At 37.9% G+C, this 24,847-nt stretch overlaps 2 protein-coding genes across 3 annotated transcripts; both read left to right on the forward strand.

The window, feature by feature from the left end:
- Positions 1-1,805: 1,805 nt before the first annotated feature.
- LOC126826955 (uncharacterized) lies at positions 1,806-10,220 on the forward strand. Its single transcript, XM_050556120.2, has 2 exons — positions 1,806-1,931; positions 8,795-10,220. The coding sequence occupies exons 1-2, from the start codon at positions 1,920-1,922 to the stop codon at positions 9,929-9,931; spliced, it is 1,149 nt and encodes a 382-aa protein (XP_050412077.1). The 5' UTR covers positions 1,806-1,919; the 3' UTR covers positions 9,932-10,220.
- A 3,523-nt stretch (positions 10,221-13,743) lies between these two features.
- On the forward strand, positions 13,744-17,165 carry LOC126826953 (uncharacterized). 2 transcript variants are annotated; one of them, XM_050556119.2, is made up of 2 exons: positions 13,744-13,792; positions 15,838-17,165. In XM_050556119.2, exon 2 carries the CDS (start codon positions 15,844-15,846, stop codon positions 16,972-16,974), a length of 1,131 nt encoding a protein of 376 aa, XP_050412076.1. In that variant the 5' UTR covers positions 13,744-13,792; positions 15,838-15,843; the 3' UTR covers positions 16,975-17,165. The 2 variants fall into 2 exon arrangements, with proteins under 2 accessions (XP_050412076.1, XP_050412075.1); XM_050556118.2 differs by lacking the exon at positions 13,744-13,792 and adding an exon at positions 13,938-14,321.
- The last annotated feature ends 7,682 nt before the right edge of the window (positions 17,166-24,847 follow it).

The following is a 24,847-nucleotide window of genomic DNA, read 5'->3' on the forward strand; positions in this document are numbered from 1 at the left end:
GTTACACCCTTTGGTGTAAATACAGTATAACACTGGTAGTGGTGTAGCACATCCAAACCACCTGACAATTGCTCCTGTTTAAGTGTTCAGTAGTCATGAATATAGGTTACACTTGTTGGGTGTCGCTCTTTTTGTTGGTTACCCTTCGGAAAGTGTTACATTTTAAAAACACTGTGGTGTAAATTTCAGCCCCCTGCAAAAAGTTTCGCCCCCCCCCCCCCCTGTGAAAAATTTTCGACCATAAAAAACAATAGGTATACATTGTCCGTCAATTTTACAGCACCCCTAAGAACACTTCTGCCCCCCCCCCCCCCCCCCCCCGTTGCTCTGAGCTAGTTACTGCCCTGGTAAAGTTTACAATTAATTAATTAATTAATTAATTAACACTGTTGATAGTTTTTAATTACACCCATTGTTAACAGTGTAGATATAAATAACATTCGAACATATATACATAGTGATATTTTCAAGTAATTACACAGAACTTAGTATATAATATACTGATGAATAGTTTTATTATGATCAGTTGTTTAATAAATAGATTTTGAGATATAAATATAATGCTATCTCTCTCTCTCTCTCTCTCTCTCTCCCATATTAAGGGAGAGAGGTTGGACAGGCGACCCTACTCCTTGTCACTTCCAACCGTGGAATCGAAATCACGCTAGTTGACTCAATGACAGACCTTATTATACAATTATACAGCGAGAGACTTTTAACAGTAGACCCTACTCCTCGTCACGTACAAGCTTGGGATCGAAAACATGCCACTTGACTCAATGATAGACCTTATGCGTTAGACCCCTTCTTTCTCTCCCATTCCCCCTTGTCAGTGATGCAGGACGGAGGGCCTGACAAGGACAGCTGTCTAGTCCTTCGGATGAGACGAAAACCCGAGGTCCCGTGTATACATTGGAATGCACGCAAAAGATTCCCTGGCAGTTGGAATTGAGCCAGCGCTTTACTCACTGAGCCACATAGGACCCCTTATAGTATTTGCATCAATTGTTTGCTCGCCGACCTTCTTTCATTCCACTTCCATAAGAAAGTGAGATATCGATTTTTGTAAAGGTGTGACAATAATGCGTGATTAAACAGAAATACGACGTGAATAATTCACAAATTAAAGTTTCCATTTTACTCATGTCGCTCACACATTGATCAGCGGTGAATATTCGATAGGCCGCAACAGGCACTGTGTCTACATATATATAGATAATGCGTTGTGTTGCTTTATTTTGGCTGGGCCACAGTGGCTAAGTGGGTAAGAAGCTGCCTCGCTAGCCTGGAGGTCGGGCGTTCGATCCCTGCATTGGCCGAGAAAGTTCATCAAGATTTTCCGGCGTGGTTCCCTCTTGTCAGTGATGTAGGGTGGAGGGCCTGACAAGGACATCTGTCTAGTCGTTCGGGTGGGGCGAAAAACCGAGGTCGCGTGTACACATTGGCGTGCACGTAAAATATCCCTTAGCAGTTGGAATTCGGTATAAGAGTAGGCCGTAGTGGCGCTGTCCGGGCAAAATTTCCCTCATAGCACACTGTATGGCGTATGCCCGTCTTCATTAGCCCAGTTCTGAGAAGAACAGTAGGACGTTAAACACCATTTCATTTCATTTATTTCATTTTGTTTTATTTGAGCATTTTGCTAGGATATTGTTATGTCCGCCGGGTGAATTAAAGTGTTTTTATATCAGATCATTTGAAACGTAGCCTACAATCATAACAGATAACACGACAAGAAAACATTGTTAAATCCCCCAGGGCCGTTACGCAGTGTTGTCGTTCTCGATATCATCAGTGCACATTCAATCAACAATGAGTGTCGAATGTTTTGAGACTTGGACAGACGACTACATTTGAGCCCAGTATATTTTATATACATTTTAGATACGAAACGAAACTTGAGGAGTAAAAATCTGAAAATGAAAATAAAGGTAAGTAGATAATCTATAATCTGTATGATCTTTTTGTTGTTTCGAGTTTGATTTTTGGTTTCTTTTTTTCAACGTATTTTAAAGAAGCTGAATCGCTAATATTTGGCACCTAGAAATTGACAGAAATATATCACAACGCATATAATAATGTGTAATATGAATGTATATAAACTGATTTACATTCAAACGCTTCTGTTTTTCTTTAAGTTCAAATCAGTTATGTTGGGCGAAATACGCCAGAAGTCTCAATCGAATGGTAATCTTTAGCGTCTGATTATTCCAGTCTACATCGATAGTATTTATTGCGCATAATAAGAAAATGGCGTCACCGTTGACATCATAGACATAATAATAATATAGACTGCTTCAAAGCCGTATATAGATAAAGTTGCGACAACTGTGAAGCCAGAAATTTCATGTGACGTCATGAAAATATGACGTCAAGTGTACAACGACGCCATCTTGGGTCCCAAGTATTTGTTACAATTTATTTTATGTCCTATCATATTGTTGTGTCGAAGTTGGCTGCCCCCAGATAGGGGCGTAGATGACTATTTCATAGAATTCCGCGAAGAGGTAAAACATACATTTTATCAACGAAAAGTATAGCTGAACAAACTATTATTATTATTATTATTATACAACAAAAAGCGCACATTATTGTTATAATGATATAGTTTAATTCATAAGAAGATGAAATGAAAGATACACCAGATAAAAACGATATTAAATATATTTAACTTGCATACGCTTTTAAAAATCAGGCCCCGAGTTCACAAAGCATTCTCAGATTTACGTTAAGAATTTACTCAACTTTCAGACACCGTTTATGGGAAATTTTATTGATCCAGAAACACAAAACTTTGCACATTGTGTCTTATTGATGTATTTGATACATTAAAACAACAAAAGTTTTATAAAGGGTTGTATTGTAGTTAAAATAAGGCCAACAATTTTGAGTAAATTCTTAACTTCCGTCTGAGAATGCTTTGTGAACTTGAGGCCTGATTTTTTGTGCAGACGGGTAAAGTGAAAAATGAAAATTTAAATAGTAATTTGGGAGATAAAACCTTTTTGCCTTCTAGCCGACAAAATAAATGCCTGAAATTCCATGACTTTTTGGTCTGGAGCAATTCCGGATTGTGTGTCAGTTTTTGGTCATCGATCATTAATTGTATCATCAATTTTTCGAAAATAGAAATTTCTTTAAATTGTCTAATGGATAAAACATTTAAAATCAACGTAGCTTAAAACCAGTGTAAAATCAGTGTAATTTAAAGAAAAAAGGTGTCTAACAGCGTGACATGTGTTTCAGACATATGTTTCATAAGTGACATGTGATACGAGATAGAGCTCTCCGAAACTTTCTGGTTTCTTTTGAAATTTGTGTAAAAAATAATATTAATCTAATATATAAACCGCACAAATTTAACAGATACAAATTATGTACATGTTATTCCACAGGTTCACTGACAGCCCAGTGAAGGAGACAGTTGGTTTAGAGTTTGTCCGACTCCTTTGGGTACTTGCGCCCCATTTCCAATGAAATAATCATGTTGTTCTGATGCTCAACTAGCATCAAATATATATCGTGTCTGAGGTTTGTCACAAATCATATCGACCATGTTCCACACATCTCAACATTTATCAGCTTTTTGTTCAATATATAAAAGCCTACATTCCTACAAAATGTCAAGTGAAAAAAGAAAATTCATGGGCTAAATGGAACAATAGAACAAGTACACCATAATGTCGACAAATATGTAAAACTATTAAATAAGATACTATTATGATATGATTCAACCGAAAGGTCCTATATATGCAACATACATATATAATATCTACATTCAAGTTAAACGAACTGCATCTATTCATGTTAAGTCTTGCGCCGAGCTGAATAAAGTTTATGATTTATTGTCATTAAAACATCTATGGGTGGTTAACAGATTATAACTAAAAACTATAATTGGATCTTTATTGCCAACATTTCAATGTACCGAGAATTTTCACCACCAAGCCCATTGCATCTAGATGTTTAAAGCGCGTTCACATTATATTCATTTCGGGATTAATATACCACATATTACAAGTCATACCCAACGGAGAGAAATGACGATTAATGAAAATTCCACCATTTTGGATTTCATTTTGCCGGCTATTTTGAATTTCTACCATCAGGAATTCTAGAAATTAAATTTTTGAGATTATCGTTGCCCTTTTATTACCAAATTAATCTTGTTTCTTTTTTTTTCTTTTTTTTTAAAATGGTATTATATTACCAAATTTGGCAGTCATTTTGAAAGAAATGCCCGCCACCAAATGAAAAATACATTTTATAAATTGATATTTGTCGATTTTTCGACACATTTCGCTTGCATAACTACTCTGTGTTTGAGGAATTTAAAAAGAATTATTTATCCTTCCACCATTGAAAGACACTCAGTACAAGTTATCGCTCTCCGATAATTCCTGAAGAACACCAAATTTAATTCTATTAATCGTGTCATTTTGCATTGGCCGATTTTGAGTATGATTTTGTCTGACATATTTATCATTGAAAACAATAAAACGTTTTGCTAAGTAAAGCTATATGACGCCATGACGTCATAGTTTTTATGGCGTCATGGTTGGGACCCAACATGGCGCCTGTAAATGAGTTGTCGTAACTTTCCCTATACAGGGCTTTGGACTGCTTCATCCAATGACGTCAATATGGACAATAGTGACGCCACAGGAAGTAGAAAATCCGCCATCTTCCGCTACCCCACATGACGCCATTGTTCAACGTTGCCGTATGTAGGTTTGCCGATAATGCCGTGTTATGTTGCATTCAAAAGCGGCCACAAACTTTCCATTGTGATTTTATCATTTCATACGTGAGTAAGTGGAGTAACAATCATATTTAGTCGAAAATATGGTGAGTTTAGCCACGTTTCACGTATTATTATTTGCTCACAAGACAAGACCGACGTTCACGTTGATTTAGAATTTAGGCCTACATCCGATTCCCAGCTTTTACAATTATTACATCGTAGAGCACAGGAATCTGACATTCTATCCGTATTATATATGCATACACCACACCGAACTAGACAATATATAATTTATTATATATATTGTCTAGTTCATTATGGTGTATGTATATACGATTAGAAGGTCAGGTTCCTGTGCGTAGAGGAAGAAAGAAAGGAGAAAGAAATTAATGAATGAAAGGAATAGTAAAGGAAAACATACTTTACAGATTAAGGCCAAGCATAAAGCAATAGGCCTATTCTACTAAAAACCTATATGATGTTTGTGATGTATTTCTTATACACGCCTATGTAAATGGCCTAACATTAGGAAAACAAATGCTATAAAATTACAGACATAACAACAATGTGCATTTTTCTCTAAACAGAATTGGATTTAAGCCTATATGTAAATATCGATAAGCTTATACATATGGATAGGAAAATTTGACGATTATTTTGATCCGACAGCCCTTTTCCAACTTTTGATTTGTTTATCCCCCATTTATGATTAGGGTTAGGATTATATAGGGGAAATAGCGCTGATGAAAAAAGGTAGTCGGATCAAAGATAACCGCCAAAACTTGCATAGGATTGTGTCAAATTTTCCTAGGCTCCCGGACCTATTCTCATATGTATAAGATTATCCATAGTTACAGTTACAGGTCCCGTAGACATTGACGTGCACGTAAAAGATCCCTTGGAATTCGATATAAGAGAAGGCCGTAGTGCCGGCTGTCCGGGCAAAATTTCCGTCATAGCACACTGGCATATGCCCGTCTTCCAGGCGCGGATCCAGAGAGGGGGCGCACCCCCCACCCTTTTTTGCCGTGGCAAAATTTTTTTTGCCCCATTATATTCTCGCGGGATAGGAGAAAAGAATACTTAAAAATGGTAGTGATCCCCATCGTAAGTCGGCGGTCCTGGTGTCCTGCCGTGTCCTTGCGTCATTGTGCACCCTTTTATGCCTACAAAGCTGCTAGCATCTCCAGCTTCTGAAATCTGTTGATCTCCGGCCTCTGATCAGCTGAATTGTGTTACCCTCCACCCCTGTCTGACTGGTTCAACAATGGACTCGTCGCCGTCACCTACCTGTGTATAGGCTGGCACACTGATCAGCAGTGAATATTCGGGGCAATTATAACCTCAGAAAATTTCTATATTTAATTATCTGTACTGATAAAAGGGAAAATTTCTGAATTCGGCTTTTAAATTATTATAGCGAGAACTGCCAGCTCTTTATCTAAATATTAGATAATGCATTTTTAAGTTTCTCTTTGTCAGTGTTAGGCTGGTTTATATTACCATGTATACGCGTTTTTGCCGGCGAAAAGGTCGGTCTTAGATCCATTTTCTCTGTGGGCATTAGTCTAATGCAAATGTAATGGGGCCATTTCCATTACGCTGCTAAAACGAGTACATGGAAAACGGGCTTCATACAAATGTCTATTATTTAACCGGCGAAAACGCGTACATCAAAAACGGACCTTTGATAGGATTGTCAATGAAAATTTTATCATGTAATACCTGGCGGACTCGGTTAGTCCGAGGGCCGTGAGCTCTCCAACCCCAGGCCATTGTGGGTTTTTTTATTAATTATTATTTGGGGGTTTTTTTTGAGAGAGAGAGAGAGAGAGAGAGATACCTGTACAGATAATTCTAAAAACAATGAGAGTGCCAGAAAACATTGAGCAAGGCGTATACTGATTACTGTGTGGTTTAAGTATACTACTACCGCGATCATCTCAGTAAGTAACAATGCGCGAATTTATTTTAAAAATATATAGTTCTACAACGAAAATAATCTATAAAAAGTAAACAACGAGAAAATAAGAATAAAAAAAACGGAATTATCGTGAAACAGATTTTATGCGCTTGAATAGAATGACTGAGCTATTTTAACACCCCAAAATCCAAATCCAAAATATAATTGAAATAAAAAGAAAAAACCTAAGTATTTCATTTTTAGAAATATTTATTAAAATAACAGGAATATGGACGAAAAATCACAACTATTTGATTAATAAACAAGACCTATTATAATGAAATCAATGACGCAAACGTCATCGAGGGGTAGTCCAATATGGCGGACCGTGGCGTCACTGATCTGATGACGTTATCAGTCTATATTATTAGTATGTCTATGGTTGACATGACTTGTGGAATATGTCTAGCCTCGTTCTTCGAGTCCCTTGTTAAATATGGCACTGAACGCATTATGGTAATTCGTGTACCAAGGGTAAAATGTTTATTTGTCTTTAATACTGGATATCAATAGCCCCTCTTTTCCCTGTAAGATCATGAAGACCAATGTTGATTTGAATTGACAAATAATTCGTGTTTTCATTGTCGAAGATTTTTGAAGATATTGAGTTAGAGACTTAGCTACTTTAAATGTAATGGGAGTTTTGTTGTTTCGGGTTTGCTTTTTGGTTTCTTTTTTCAGCAGAATTGAAATGACATGGGATTTAATGTCTCAACTTTCTGCTCCGACTGGGTTAATGAAAACAGGCCTTACAGTTTTCTATAGGGATTATTTTGCCCGGACAGCGGCAAGGGGTCTCCAAGCAGAGGTCAGGGCTATTGTCATATTGCAGCTTAAAGATGTAGATAAAGAATTGATATTTCTTACTATAGTAGTTAATGAAATAGATAATGAAAGGGGAATATGTGTAAAATTTCAGGCAGATTACTTCATTCTGAGCGGAGTTATCGTCGTTTACAGAACTTTGTAGTCTTGATTGTCACTGCTGATGTTTTTAGGATAATAAACAAACCCCCAGTTATCCAGTTTTAAATTAAATCATTAACTGTCAATCGTATTTAAAACCGTTGAAAATCAAAACCATCCGATGTTCTAGAGATTTGATTATGGGCCTGACGTGTAAATAATAAGTAATGATTTATATAGCATTTGAGGCCAAACGAAATGAAATGAAATGAAATAGGGTTTAACGTCCTACTTTTCTGCTCCTATGCTGGGCTAATGAAGACGGGCATACGCCATACAGTGTGCTATGAGGAAAATTTTGCCCGGGCAGCGGCACTATCGCCTACTCTTATATCGAATTCCAACTGCCAAGGAATCTTTTACGTGCATTCTAATGTATATACACGGGACCACGGTTTTTCGTCTCATCCGTAGGACTAGACAGCTGTCATTGTCAGGCCCTCCGTCCTACATCACTGACAAGGGGGAACCACGCCGGAAAATCTGGATGAACTTTCTCGGCCAATGCAGGGATCGAACACCCGAACTCCAGGCTAGCGAGCCAGCGTCTTACCCACTTAGCCACGTGATCCCCTAGAGGCCAAACGAAAGATCTCTATTGGGCAGATTTTATTAGGATGGACAAAAACGAAATAAAGTTATGCGACTTATCGTAAACTATTAATGCCACGAAAGAGACAAAATGGAGACTGAAACACACAATAAATTACAAACTTTAAAGCGACAATCTGTCTATGAACTTTAGCCTTTGTCTCTCTATAACATCACACACTGTAAACAAGCGTTATTTTGGTAGCCAAAATTAGAATTTTCAAACGTCGTATTTTAGAAATGTGGATGTTTGTACGGTAAAGTAAGTTTGTAGATGAACGTAATAGGCCTATAGTAGGTTTTTCATTAAAAAAAATTAATCCAGCGTTGCCTAGTAACACAAACAATATGTCCACTTCCACACTGGTTTCACAAGTCCAACATACACCACCCAGAGCAAAGACTCCACAACAAATTATTTATTACATTAGATGCTTAAGGCGAGTTACTTATCTGAATATTGAATGAGATTGATTCGTGATAACAGGTTTTAATTAAATCACAATATATATATTTTGAATATTTTACAGCGTGTGATGATGGCTGTTTCGGTGTGTCTATGTGTGCTTCTAATCAGCTTTAATATTTTTCCAAATGTACGGAACACCGAAGATAACACAAACAACGACAAACAAGTGAAACGGGAACAAGATTTGAATATGTATTTTCGACAAAATTTTCCTGATAAACATATTGTGGAAACGTACAACACGAGTCGCTATTTGATATATCATTGTGACGGAAGTGGTACTTGCGGCGGATGGACGGATCGCTTAAAGGGGATTGTAACCGGCTACATTTTATCTACTCTCACTAACCGTAAATTTGATATCCGGATAACCGACATTCCATGCAATTTAAGTTCAATAATACAACCTAATATCATAAAATGGGATTCCAACCCCGTGTTAAAGAAGTCAAGTATTTCAAATCATTTCTACGCCGGTTCTACTCAATTCTACAACAACATAAAAGATATGGATTTTAACGTCGAGTTTAAAAAACCCATTGTTTATTTTCGGACAAACTTAGATTACGTGGATGGATTGAAACAGAACAAATTGTACAACACACAGCTTTCGTGGATGAAACACCTGTCACGTGATCAAGTCTATGCTAAGATTGTAAAAGAATTATTCACCTTAGCTCCGGACTCTCAGAAATTAATGGATACGTTTATGAAAACAGCGTTACCATCTGAAAAACACAAATTGGTTTGTGCTCACGTGAGAAGGGGACGTAACCCTACTATACCCAATGATTCTCAAGTGAGAGTATCCGACGAGGACGTTTTGCACGTGTGGAAGTTTTTACGTCATTATAATAACCCTGATATATACAGGATATTTTTTACGTCAGATTCAGACAGTGACGTAACACGCGCGAGAAACTTATTTCCTGATCAAATGGTAGAGAATAAGGGGCAGGTAATTCACTTTGACAAGGCCAGGGATCAGAAGGATTGTGAAGGATTTAGAAAGGTTGTGGTTGATCAGCAAATATTAATGAAATGTGATGTTTTAATGATTAGTTTTAGTGGATTTAGTCGCATGGCAGCCTATGTTCGAGGAAAGGATGATGACACGTTCTGTCTGTTGAGAAACCATACTGGTATAATTCCCTGTAAACCAAGTACAATGAAAGAGTTATATCATGTTATGGGGTAAACCAACAGAGAGAGAGGGTGGGGGGTATGATTCAACGTGTTAATTTAACAAAGGCCGTGTAAATACATGTAAAACTTTATGTTAATTCGGTTTGATATATTTAAATATACAGTATGGGAGATTAAATAAAGAGCTGGTGATTATAATAGTTAAAAACTAGATAATGTAAAGGGAACTTGCTGAAAATATCAGTCAAATTGATTCACCCTGAACCGAGTATTTAGCGATTGAATTTTGAGCCTAGCCTCGATCATCATTACTAAATTCGGTACGATAAAATACATAGTAAAAAAACGTGATGTTGGTAGCCTACCAATTTAAGAATTGAAGTTTTCAAAGGTTGTACTTGAGAAAATCGATGATTTGATTTTTATAAATTAATAATAACCAAGTCCAAATATTTGCTTATCTTTCCTTTTGTTTATTTCTAATAATTACCATATATTTTTTAAATGGCATTTAATAATTCGGACATAATCAAATACTAAACTTTTCATGGAAAACAATTATTATTCTATTCTATTTTTATTTCAACAAATCGTTTACGCGTAGGGTTCTTTAGCAGTGGGAGAAAAGGTGTGTGGTGTATGCACGCGACAATTATACGGCTAACTATAATTACACATCAATCTAGGCAGTTGTAATTCGATATAAGAGTAGGACGTAGCGCCACTGCCCGGGCAAAAGTTTCGGCGCTATTGCACTTTCGTACCTCTACCAGTTCCCGTGGTCGTAGGCACTTGAAATTTTCAGAGGATGTTAAGGGGGGCTAGCAATGACCACACACCAAATTTCAGCCGAATCGATAAATAACTTTTTATTTTACCGACCTTTTAATTTCTAACGAGAGAGAACTTCATCCGTTTGACGCCATTTGCTTTGTTTACTAATTAGACTTGAATAACAAGACACTAAGACGGAAACCGACTCGAATAACAAGACACTTAGACGGAAACCGACACACTGCAATAGCTGCCTAACACTGCAGTTCATAAAAATTAATATAATTTTCGTATACTTTAATTTTTGCGCGAAGCCACCATTTTCTATAAAATACTATTTGGTGTTGATCAGTGGATTGGCCTTTAGGTGTGAATATTGCCGTGACCTTGATTTTGACCTTGAGGACAAACTTCCCATCCATATCGGGGCCTTTGCGTTTATGCTTGCCGTGGCCTTATTTCCTACTGTATTATCAAAGTTAATGTTCGAGGTGAAAGCAGAGATGACGTCCTTCAGAAAAGATAATTGGGTTAAAGTCGTAGGTCAAGGTCATGTTACAGAAAACTAAACTCAAACTTTTCAAAGTCATTTTTGGGACATTTGACCTTGACTTACGACCTTGACCCCGTAACCATTTTCGAAGGCTATCACATTGGCTTGAATCATGAACGTTTACCTTGGTCCTATCGCACACTGCTCGGTCAGAAAACGGTCAAACGCAGAGGGTCCGTGTCCGAAAGGAAGTCAATGGGCGTGGTCAATGTGAAAGGTCGTGGTGACCTCCACTAGTCACCGTTAACCATCCGTAACCTTGACTCTGACCTTGAGTCCAAACGTCCCATCCATCTCGGGCCCTTTGCGTTTATGCTTGTCGTGGCCTTATTTCTAACTGTATTATCAAAGTTAATGTTCGAGGTGAAAGCAGAGACGACGTCCTCCAGAAAAGATAATTGGGTCAAAGTCGTAGGTCAAGATCATCTTACAGAAAACTAAACTTGGACTTTTCAAAGTCAGTTTTGGGACATTTGACCTTGACTTACGACCTTGACCTCGTAACCATTTTCGAAGGCTATCACCTTGACTTGAACCATCGACGTTTACTTTGGTCCTGTCGCACACTGTTCGGTCAGAAAAGGGTCAAACGCAAAGGGCCCGTGTCCGAAAGGAAGTCAATGGGCGTGGTCAATGTGAAAGGTCGTGGTGACCTCCACTAGTCACCTTTAACATCTGTGACCTTGACTTTGACCTTGAGTCCAAACTTCCTATCCATCTCGGGCCCTTTTCGTTTATGCTTGCCGTGACCCTATTTCTTACTGTATTATCAAAGTTAATGCTTGAGGTGAAAGCAGAGACAACGTCCTTCAGAAAAGTTAAAAGGTCAAAGTCGTAGGTCAAGGTCATGTTACAGAAAACTAAACTCAAACTTTCAAAGTCAGTTTTGGGACATTTGACCTTGACTTACGACCTTGACCCCGTAACCATTTTCGAAGGCTATCAACTTGGCTTGAATCATGGGCGTTTACCTTGGTCCTGTCGCACACTGCTCGATCAGAAAACGGTCAAACGCAGAGGGGCCCGTGCCCGAAAGGAAGTCAAGGGCGTGGTCAATGTGAAAGTTCGTGGTGACCTCCACTAGTCACCTTTAACCATCCGTGACCTCGACTTCGACCTTGAGTCCAAACTTCCCATCCATCTCGGGCCCTTTTCGTTTATGCTTGCCGTGACCCTATTTCTTACTGTATTATCAAAGTTAATGCTTGAGGTGAAAGCAGAGACAACGTCCTTCAGAAAAGATAAGTGGGTCAAAGTCGTAGGTCAAGGTAATGTTACAGAAAACTGAACTCAAACTTTTCAAAGTCAGTTTTGGGACATTTGACCTTGACTTACAACCTTGATCCCATAACCATTTTCAAAGCCCATAATCTTGGCTTGAACCATCGACGTTTACCCTGGCCCTGTCGCACACTGCTCGGTCAGAAAACGGTCAAACGCAGAGGGGCCCGTGTCCGAAAGAACGTCAAAGGGCGTGGTCAATGTGAAAGTTCGTGGTGACCTCCACTAGTCACCTTTAACCATCCGTGACCTTGACTTCGACCTTGAGTCCAAACTTCCCATCAATCTCGGGCCCTTTTCGTTTATGCTTGCCGTGACCCTATTTCTTACTGTATTATCAAAGTTAATGCTTGAGGTGAAATCAAAGACAACGTCCCTCAGAAAAGATAATTGGGTCAAATTCGTAGGTCAAGGTCATGTTATAGAAAACTGAACTCAAACTTTTCAAGGTCAGTTTTGGGACATTTGACCTTGACTTACGAGCTTGACCCGTAACCATTTTCAAAGCCCATCATCTTGGCTTGAACCATCGACGTTTACCCTGGCCCTGTCCCAAAAATGAAATAAGGTCACGGCACGCATAAAAAAGGGTCCGAGATGGATGGGAAGTTCGGACTCTAGGTCAGGGTCAAGGTCACGGATGGTTAACGGTGACTAGTGGAGGTCACTACGACCTTTCACATTGACCACGCCCATTGACTTCCTTTCGGACACGGGCCCCTCTCCGTTTGACCCTTTTCTGACCGAGCAGTGTGTGACAGAACCAAGGTAAACGTCCATGATTCAAGCCATGGTGATAGCCTTCGAAAATGGTTACGGGGTCAAGGTCGTAAGTCAAGGTCAAATGTCCAAAAAATGACTTTGAAAAGTTTGAGTTTAGTTTTCTGTAACATGACCTTGACCTACGACTTTGACCCAATCATCTTTTCCGAAGGACGTCGTCTCTGCTTTCACCTCGAACATTAACTTTGAAAATACAGTAAGAAATAAGGCCACGGCAATCATAAACGCAAAGGCCCTGATATGGATGGGAAGTTAAGACTCAAGGTCAAAATCAAGGTCACGGCAATATTCACACCTAAAGGCCAATCCACTGATCAACACCAAATAGTATTTTATAGAACATGGTGGCTTCGCGCAAAAATTAAAGTATACGAAAATTATATTAATTTTTATGAACTGCAGAGATAGGCAGCTAGTGCAGTGTGTCGGTTTCCGTCTTAGTGTCTTGTTATTCGAGTCTAAATAGTAAACAAAGCAAATGGCGTCAAACAGATAAAGTTCTCTCTCGTTAGAAATTAAAAGGTCGGTAAAATAAAAAGTTATTGATCGATTCGGCTGAAATTTGGTGTGTGGTCATTGCTAGTCCCTCGTAACATCCTCTAATAATTTCAAGTTCCTACGACCACAGGAACTGGTAGAGGTACGAAAGTGCAATAGCGCCAAAGTTTCCTCATAACACACTGTATGGCGTAGACCCGTCTGCATTAGTCCAGGTTATGAGCAGAACAGTAGGACGTTAAACCTCATTTCATTTCATTATTTAAAGTTTTACTACAATATTGTTATGTGCGCCGGGTAAATTAAAGTGTTGTTATATGAAATCATTTCAACTGTAGTAGCCTACATACATTACAGATAAGGGACGACAAGAAAACATTGTTATTTCACCCAGGGCCGTTACGCAGTGTTCATATCAGTGCACATTCAGTCATAAGAGTGTCGGATGTTTTGAAACTTGGATAGGCGACTACATTTGAGCCCCGTATATTTTATATACATTTTAGACACGAAACGAAAATTGAGGAGTAAAAATCTGAAAATGAAAATAAAGGTAAGAAGATAATCTATCTGTATGACCTTTTTGTTGTTTCGAGTTTGATTTTTGGTTTCTTTTTTCAACAGAATTGTAATGAAATGGTGTTTTTCTTGTTTCGAGTTTGATTTTTGGTTTCCTTTTTTTCAACAGAATTGAAATGAAATGGGGTTTATAATGTCCCACTTTTCAGCTTCGACTGGGTTAAAGAAAAAAAAAAATACCAAACAGGCATGCGTATTACAGTGTGCTATGGGGATAATTTTGCCCGGACAGCGGCATTACGGCCATCTCTAGTTTCTAGTCAAGGGCTCTCCAAACAGAGATCAGGGCTATTTTCATATGGCAGCTTAAAGATTTAGACAAAGAGCCGATATTTCATGCTATAAAAAATGAAAGGGGAATATGTGTAAAGTGTCAGACAAATTACTTCATTCTGAGCGGAGTTATCGTCGTTTACAGAACTGTGTAGTCTTGATTGTCACTGCTATCGTTGTTAGGATTATAAACAACAAAGCCCCAGTTATCCAGTTTTAAATTAAATCATTAACTGCCAATCGTATTTAAATCCGTTGAAAATTAAAACCATCCGACGTTCTAGAGAGTTGATTATGGGCCTGACGTGTAAATAAAAGGTAACGATTTATATAGTATTTGAGGTCAAACGAAAGATCTCTATTAGGTACATTTAACTCTTAAATAATGCTGCTTTTATTAGGATGGACAGAAACGAAGTAAAGTTATACGACTTATCGTAAATTATTAATGCCACGAAAGAGACAAAATGGAGACTGAAACGCATAATAAATTACAAACATTAAAGCGACAATCTGTCTATGAACTTTACCCTTTATCTCTCTATAACATCACACACTGTAAACAAGACCCCATAACACATTATTTATTACATTAGATGCTTAAAGGGCTAATCCCGATAATTTTTTGGAGAATAAAACTGTTTAATTTTGTTTTAAAATCCCTGAAAATCCTCTACCTAAGGGCCGAGCAACTAACTCAATATTTGTGACAAGTTTTCAAATAAGTGAAATCCGTCAGTCTTCATCTGGAAATGGAGACCAGTATCCCAAGCTGTATTATGCGGTGTCTAGATAAAACCAGACATTTTTTGTATAAAAATAATGTGTAGGTGAAATTTACCTTTCATTATCAAGTACAGCATTTGGGTCATTCACTGTATAGACCTCTCAATGAACGGGAATCGATTATCAGGTCTCCCAACGAAAAAATTGACCCAAAATCTTAAAAGGGTTACGTGTCCGGATAAGCAGTTTTGATGATCACGTCCAAACGACTCAATATTTTGAGCTGAAATTTTGAGATACGGTCCATACACCATTCCTCTAGTTTGGCGTTTAAATTTCATACATACTCAGACTTTTATTTTTGAGACTCTGTTCAAATAAGGGATAGTCCCTTTAAGGCGAGTTATAACTTATCTGAATATTGAATGAGATTGATTCGTGATAATAGGTTTTAATTAAATCACAAAAGATATATTTTGTATATTTTACAGCGTGTGATGATGGCTGTTTCGGTGTGTCTATGTGTGCTTCTAATCAGCTTTAATATTTTTCCAAATGTATGGAACACCGAAAATAACACTAACAACGATAAACAAGTGAAACGGGAACAAGATTTGAATATGTATTTCCGACAAAATTTTCCCGATAAACAAATTGTGGAAACGAACAGCACGAGTCGCTATTTGATATACCATTGTGACGGAAGTGGTACATGCGGCGGTTGGACGGATCGCTTAAGGGGGGTTGTAACTGGCTACATATTATCTACTCTCACGAATCGTAAATTTGGTATCCAGATAACCGACATTCCATGCAATTTAAGTTCCATAATACAACCTAATATCATAAATTGGGATATCAACCCCGTGTTAAAGAAGTCAAGTATTTCAAATCATTTCTACGCCGGGTCTACTAAATTCTACAGCACCATAAAAGATATGGATTTTAACGTCGAGTTTAAAAAACCCATTGTTTATTTTCGGACAAACTTAGATTACGTGGATGGATTGAAACAGAACAAATTGTACAACACACAGCTTTCGTGGATGAAACACCTGTCACGTGATCAAGTCTATGCTAAGATTGTAAAAGAATTATTCACCTTAGCTCCGGACTCTCAGAAATTAATGAATACGTTTATGGAAACAGCGTTACCATCTGAAAAACACAAATTGGTTTGTGCTCACGTGAGAAGGGGACGTAACCCTACTATACCCAATGATTCTCAAGTGAGAGTATCTGACGAGGACGTTTTGCACGTGTGGAAGTTTTTACGTCATTATAATAACCCTGATATATACAGGATATTTTTTACGTCAGATTCAGACAGTGACGTAACACGCGCGAGAATCTTATTTCCTGATCAAATGGTAGAGAATAAGGGGCAGGTAATTCACTTTGACAAGGCCAGGCATCAGAAGGATTGTGAAGGATTTAGAAAGGTTGTGGTTGATCAGCAAATATTAATGAAATGTGATGTTTTAATGATTAGTTTTAGTGGATTTAGTCGCATGGCAGCCTATGTTCGAGGAAAGAATAAGGACACGTTCTGTCTGTTGAGAAACCATACTGGTATAATTCCCTGTAAACCAAGTACAATGAAAGAGTTATATCATGTTATGGGGTAAACCCAGAGAGAGAGAGAGAGAGAGAAAGAGAGGGGGAGAGAGAGGGAGAGAGAGAGAATAATTTAACAAAGGCCGTGTAAATACATGTAAAACTTTATGTTAATTCAGTTCGATATATTTAAATAATCAGTAAGTTTATGGAGCTTTCGACTATTATTGTATATATATTTAATTGACGCGTATACTATCTTCCTGATTGTGTCTTCTTCATCTGTTAACACTGTTCATCATGTGCATTTTGCATACGGAAAGTCCATTGGCCATTACGCTATTTTACTGAATAACGAATAACAGAACGCGTTTCGTTATTCGGGATTCAAATTTTTAATAACGAATAACGGGATCCCTTTGAAGTTGTTGTATTTTCACTGGTTGAGATAGCAGGAAAACGAGTTTGTGGCCGTCCTCTCCTTCGCCTGTCGCAGATTTCCGGCACAGCCGTCTGTAACACGACATGTTTTCAGGCATTGCAGGTTCTGCCACCCGCTCTCCCCCTCCCTAACATTCGTCGAACCTGCACACCTATGCATCACGGGGCCATTTTATGTATAAATTTATCTGGTATTTCTAGATTTATCTTGGTAAGAGGCCACCGGTAAAACGCCCGTTATAAAAGGCTTCTGAGTATTAAAAAAATTACAAGTCACGTCATGATTTAAATGTATAAATACTGAATTACACGAATCATATATACTATTAAAAAAAAGTAGGGGATATTTGATTTTGGGGGCATAATACTAAAATATGCAAATGACTACGAAAAAAATCACTATAGAACCTAACAGAAGAAACATTTCCAGTTACATGTGACGCCCAAACGCACCAATAGCTACCGCATGGAATGCAGGTGATGCTTGGGATCATCATGGGGGTCCAACCCAAGATTTGCACGACTCTGACTTTGAATGTTACAGTCATTGTGGCATTGAATTCCAGGGTGGAAACATCAGTTTAATTGTTTTAGTGACCAGAAAACAAATTTTGATATGCGTCGGCTTACCCAAAATGAAAGGTTACGTGCCCTTGGCATGCTACAGATCGGCACAACACAGGCGGTTGTGGCGCGGACGATGAATGTTTCTCAGTCTGTCATAAGCAGGCTATGGTCCAGATACCGTGATACACAATCTGTACAGGACAGACCACGCTCAGGTCGACCAAGGGCGACAACTCAAGCCCAGGATCGATTTATCCGTACCTTGGCCTTGAGAAATCGGTTCATCACAGCAAATCAGATCAGCGCTCGTCTTCAAACAGACACTGGTGTGAGAGTGAGTGGCCAGACGATTCGGAATCGACTGCATAGGGGTCACCTTCGCGCCCGACGTCCTCGCGTGATCCCTTGTTTGAGAGATCATCACATTCAGGCAAGACGTCGTTGGTGTAGGGATCGTCAACACTGGGATAATCGACGCTGGAGCAATGTGATGTTTTCAGATGAGTCAAGGTTCACTGTTGATTTTTTGGACAGACGTAGGAGGGTGTGGCGTCGTCGAAACGAGCGCTTCCAAGACGTTAACGTCATCAGACATGATCGATTTGGGGGTGGTTCTGTTATGGTGTGGGGAGGCATCACTGTTGCTGGAAGAACGGCTTTACATGTTGTTGCAGGGCGTGTTACAGGCCAGTACTACCGGGACAACATCTTGGCAGTCCATGTTGTGCCGTTCGCACGACGTCATGGCCGCCGTTTCATCTTCCAGGATGACAACGCAAGATGTCACAGGGCCAGGATCGTTACAGGTTACCTCCAACAACAGAACATCACCACATTACCTTGGCCAGCACTGAGTCCCGACCTCTCCCCCATCGAGCATGTCTGGGACATGCTTGCACAGAGGTTACGTCAACGTCAACAACGTCCTGTCAATGTCCAAGAACTTGCTGCTGCGTTGCAACAGGAATGGGACAATCTGGACCAAAATGACCTTAGACGTCTCATTAGGAGTATGCCACGTCGGATCAATGCTTGTTTGGCAAACAGAGGAGGATTTACCCGTTACTGACTTGGTTGTGATGCTGTGGTAACTTTGCTGTTTGACCCCGGGTATCATTTTACCCTTATAATGGTCAGTCTGTGCCTTACTTAGTCTAACGATCATTTGGAATAAATCGATGAATGTGAACTTCATTTCATTTTGTCATTTGTTTCTTCGTCAGTTTCATTAGGTGACTTTAATAACACTTAAAAATCAAATATCCCCTACTTTTTTTGAATAGTATATTTATCGTTGATGTTATACATACATATAAAATTTCACACACCGTCTTCTTTATATTATTATTGCCACACCTATTACTCAAATATCTATTTTATTTGTACAGATGTGACGGCGTTAAGGAACACAAAAGGTCTGACTATGCAATTTATTCGTGCACACTAGAGAGGGGTTAAGATATAAACATCTTAATACAAACATCTTAATGCTAGGTTCCCTCTCGACTTTGGTCGTACACCGTAAGCTCTGCACCTTCGCCTCTCGCGGACGATCGGCACCGCTGTCGGTAACCCGAAACGTTTTCGGGATTTCAGGTTCTGCCCTCTTAACATTCATCGATTGGGGAGGGGGGATGGCCGAATGGTTGCCACATGCGCGCTGTGTCATAGGGTCTGTCATTGAGTCAACTGGCGTGGTTTCGATTCCCCGGTTGTACGTGACAAGGAATAGGGTCGCCTGTTCAACCTCGTGGGTTTTCTCCGGGTCCTCCGATTTACTCACACTGCTAAAGACCCCTACGCGCAAGCGAATTATTGAAATAAAATAGAACCATGTGTTAGTCCCGAAATGACCTAGTTTGTGTCGAGTGGACGTTAAACCCCATTTTTTTTTCTCTCTCTCCCTCGTACGCCCATGACTAAATCACGAGAACAGTATATATTGAGAAGTGTCTTACTGGCATTTCTTTTTCTTTTTTGGAGTGGGGGTGTCTCTCGGATATTATTAAAGATACATTAGGGGAACTGCTGAAAATTTCAGTCAAATTGATCACGCTGAACCGAGAATTTAGCGATTGAATTTTCGGCCTAGCCTCGATCATCATTACTAAAGTCGGTTCGATAAAAACAGTTTCCATTATCCATTTCATGATTTAATCATGAATAAATGTTGAGCAGAAAATCGGATCCTAATCCAGTAAATATCACAGGCTAGCGACGACATCGAGAGTTGATTATGATCTGGATAAGTTAATTAATGTCTAATTAATAATTTAGATAACATTTCAGGCCTAAAGAAAGACCTGCAATAATCAGATTTAGCTCTTGCATAATGTATGTTTAATAGCCGAAATTTTGTATAAGAGAGAGAGAGAGAGAGAGAGAGAGAAATGGGGTTTAACGTCCACTCGACACAAACTAGGTCATTTCGGGACTAACATATGGTTCAATTTTATTTCCATAATTCGCTTGCGCGTTGGGGTCTTTAGCAGTGGGAGGAAACCGGAGAAAACCCACGAGGTTGGACAGGCGATCCTACTCCTTGTCACGTACAACCGGGGAATCGAAATCACACCAGTTGACTCAATGACAGACTTTATGATACAGTGCGCACACGCTAACCATTCAGCCATCCAACCCCCCTTTTTTGGTTAGCTTTTCGCTTTAAGTCTTCTCATAATACTAAACGTTCCCACGAATACAAATAAGACTCAAGGCATGTCCCGATCGCGAAGCAATTGGAAAAAAAAATTAAAAAGTAACTATTATTCTTAAGAATGTTTTTCGCATAGCTTCGCCCAGCTGGTCATTGTTTGGAAACAATAGATGTGCACTTTTTGTACAACTTGAGTGTCAGTTATATAAACTGTCATACGGTACATTGGGCATAATTAGAATATATAAAAACATAATAAAAGTATTTGCTTTACCCAGCTTCAAGTATATTTCGTTTATTGCTTCTCTTTGTCGGAAATATTGCAACAATTGCCTGGGGTTTTTTTTAATGCTCAGAAAAATGAATTTAAAAAGGTCCCTAAATATGTTTTCCTGGATTCGCTTCATGGATAATTATGTGATAATTGAAATCGTAACAAAACCGCGCAAATACCAACACTGGTAAGGTATATGAAGAATAACCTTTATTATATAAAAACGTGATGGGCCAAGCATTAAATGAACTAAAATAATATTTTTAGTTCGTTTCTCACGACAGTCTTTCGTTTCTTACATATCTTTATTGAAAATATTGTATGCACATATGAAACTGAATCAAAGAATGTAACAAATTATTTTAAGAGCGTTGAATACGATTAAATGCACATTTTAAAGATATGATATGACATGTTTTGTTATTTAGGGTGATAAAACACATGTCAATCACTAAGAAAATAACTTTATTTTTTACCAACTATACCAAAAAATTGAGGAAAACTAAATTTAGGGTGATCCAGTATTAGTAGGTTGGTTTTTTTTTTAATTCGGACTAGATTTGTCAAGATAAATTACTTCTGTTAATCTCACCAATTGATAAGCACCTTGTGGTCAGGAGATTAAGGTTGCTAATTGGGTAATCAATGGTTTTGTAGATAATAAATTAGACGAATGAAACGTAAAAGCATGTTGTGAACACAACTAACAAGTTTAAAGAGACTATGCCGATTAGAACAAGGTCTCAAAAATAAAAGTCCGTTTATGTATGAAATTTCAGCGGCAAAATATAGATGAAAAAAACTTGTGTTGAAACAACACAAACTTGTGTTAAATGTTGAAACAACACAAGACTTGTGTTAAAATTTACCAAACAACACAAACTTGTGTGAAAATCTACACAATACTTGTGTTGAAACTTGTGTTGAAATTTCTGAAACTTGTGTTGTGTTGAAATTTCTGAAACTTGTGTTGAAATTTCTGAAACTTGTGTGGTTTCATAAAAACTTGTGTATAACCACCAACAAAAACTTGTGTTTTATTTTCCCTCAATTTAGCAATCTTTCCCATGCAGCCCCCAACCCCTTTTGCTCTGTTTAACCTGTAAAGTTTGATAAATGAGGTAACAATAATTTTATTTGTTAAATTATCATTTATTCATAAAATGATAGGAAAAGTAAATTAACACCACCAAATCAAAACTAAATAGACATCATTTGAAATGTTAACAGAAAAACAGAGATATAATTCTAATACTAATAAAATTTTTGTTATACTTTGCCCCCCTCCCCCCCACATCACAAAATACAAAATAGCTATTTAATTTTTTCTTTACCCGAAAACAAGAACTGAGAAAAGAAAGATCCCTACCCCATACCCCAAAAATATATAATTCAAATATATCTAAATATAATAACATCCAAACCAAGCCCTAATTAGATTAATTATGCACTAAATTGAAATACTTTCAGAAACTGAAAAGTGCTACAAAGTCATATTACAAGTGATTTGTGAGGCATCTAGAAATAACTAGCATACACAGAAAACTAACAAAAGAAAAATGCACTATTTTGCAGGAGTAATAAAATGATGTAGAACCTTTTCCTCATTAAAAAAAATCAACAAACAAAATGAATATTTTATCAAGATTACAGGATTGAAAAATAAAAAAATATCAGAGAAAATCGCAAACATTAAATAATATGTACAAAATATATATAAATAATCACAAGTCAAAAGCAAGGAGGAGCCACTGTGGTTCAGTGAGTGCATTGGCCGAGAAATTTCAACTGGATTTTCCGACATAGTTCCCACACGTCAGTAGTGTAGGACATGGCAAGGGATAATTGGGTATAAGCCCAGAATTGAAACTACCCCCACTGCGTTTACTTTAAAGAACCCTTGACAATTGAATTATCTGACTCAATGACAGACCCTTCTGATCCAATGTGCGTGTGTTAACCATTCGGCCCTCCTGGGTTCCCTTTAAACAACCCTTGACAGTTGAAATATTTGATATAAGAGTAGGTTGTACGGCAGAATCACCATAATAACACAGAAAAGTAGGATATTAAACCCTATTTCATTTCATAAGCAAGGGAAAGTCACCTTAATGTAGGTCAAGGTTTTTTGTAATTCTGGGTATATTTGATCTACATTTGGTTTCTAGATTATGCCTATTAAATACTTTATGATTTCCGACCAAATTCTAAGTGATTTATATGTCACTTTACATTCTATATTATACATAAATTTCTGTAGAGAATTAAAATCTAATTGTGTTTGGGATGAATATTTAACAGTAAAAACAAAAAAAAATATTCAAAAATTGGGTCAAATGCATTCTTTTCCAGAATTATAAAATAAATTGATGCTTGGGATCTCTTGTTGTTATCATACATCAAATAATCGTCCAGCCTAAAAAATAAAAAGTAGGCAATAAGAATACTTTCTTACTATTTATGGTTCACAATGTTTAAATAAACAATTTGTTTTGCCACATCGAGACTGAGTCTCTATTTTGTTTCATCTTTGGGTAACACTTATTGTGTCTTGTCCAGTAACAGACCCAGGCAGATTATTATATTTTATTTCCATCGACAACAAATTGGATATTACCTATTAAAATCTATTTGAAAAGTAAAATATTGTCCATTTTTATACTGCTATTTACTGTAAAAATACACATAGGGTCTATCACAACTTGTAGAAAATCAATGGATGTGATTGTCAAAAATCAAGAATGCCAAGACTTGAATAGGAGAGTCCTAGGCTTTGCCCCAAGAAGAATAACTAGATTACCAATCAAGTGTATAGAACTAGTTGATGATTAAAAATACAAATATGTATGTTACTTACATTTTACCTGATTATCAAGCTCTGTGAGAAAAAGTTTCCATAATATGAATAGCCATTTCCAACTGTCTTGATCTTTCTGATGTAGTTAACTGAGAGAAAAAAACATACTATGTATTAGTTGACTTAAATCGACTCAATAGTTAAAAGATGAAAGTTTTAATTTAATTACATTGTGTTGTAATGTGTTGGTTTGCTTTGTCACAGATGAGACAAAATGAAAAAAATGAAATGAAATGGGGTTTGGCGTCCTACTGTTCAGCTTCGACTGGGCTAATGAGGTTGGGCATATGCCATACAGTGTGCCACGAGAGAAATTTTGCCGGGTACCGTGACCCTAAGGCCTACTCTTGTATCAAATTCTAACTGTCAGGGGCTCTTTTACATGCACGCCAATGTGTACACGGGACCACGTTTTTTTGTTCAATCTGAACGACTAGACAGCTGTCCTTGTAAGGCCCCCCGTACTGCATCGTCTTACTGCAAACCCGCGACCTTAAAATATGCAAACCAGTGTCTAACCCACTTGGTCACCATGGGTCCCCACAGATGAGATAGTCATATCTACATGTATCTGGACATAAGTAAGATTCTGTCTGCACATACATGTACGTGTACAAATTTACTAAACTAAACTGAATTTTAAATTTCAAAACAATAAAATGAAATGGAGGTTTATGTCACATCAGCTCCAACCGGGATATATTGTGCCAAACACATTATGGTGAGATTCTAAAATACCATAACAACAATCTTTTCTATTAGAATTGAACACTCACCCTCCAAAAACACCTATGAGAAAGCATAGGTGGTCAAATCACCATTTCTTCAGCTCTTTCTTTTTCCATATTTGGGTTTTTTGACTTATTTTATTATATGATCTTTGATTTGCTATGGCATCTAATATGGAAACTGAAAAATATGAATATGTGACATGTAATAAACTGTTTAAGATACCTTACCATATACAAACTGTGTGATATCTAAAACCATTTGAATCCCGAAGATCTTACCCAAGCCTTGAAAATCTGTTTTAATAACCCTTGTTTGTCATGTGACTGGACTGTCACAGTAATTAGGAGAGAGTCATGTGGCTTAGTGTGTAAGGCACTGGCTTGGTACCCGGGAGGTTGCGGGTTCGCTCCCAGTGTT

The sequence above is a fragment of the Patella vulgata genome, chromosome 7, assembly GCF_932274485.2.
Source record: "Patella vulgata chromosome 7, xgPatVulg1.2, whole genome shotgun sequence".
NCBI classification, from domain to species: domain Eukaryota; kingdom Metazoa; phylum Mollusca; class Gastropoda; family Patellidae; genus Patella; species Patella vulgata.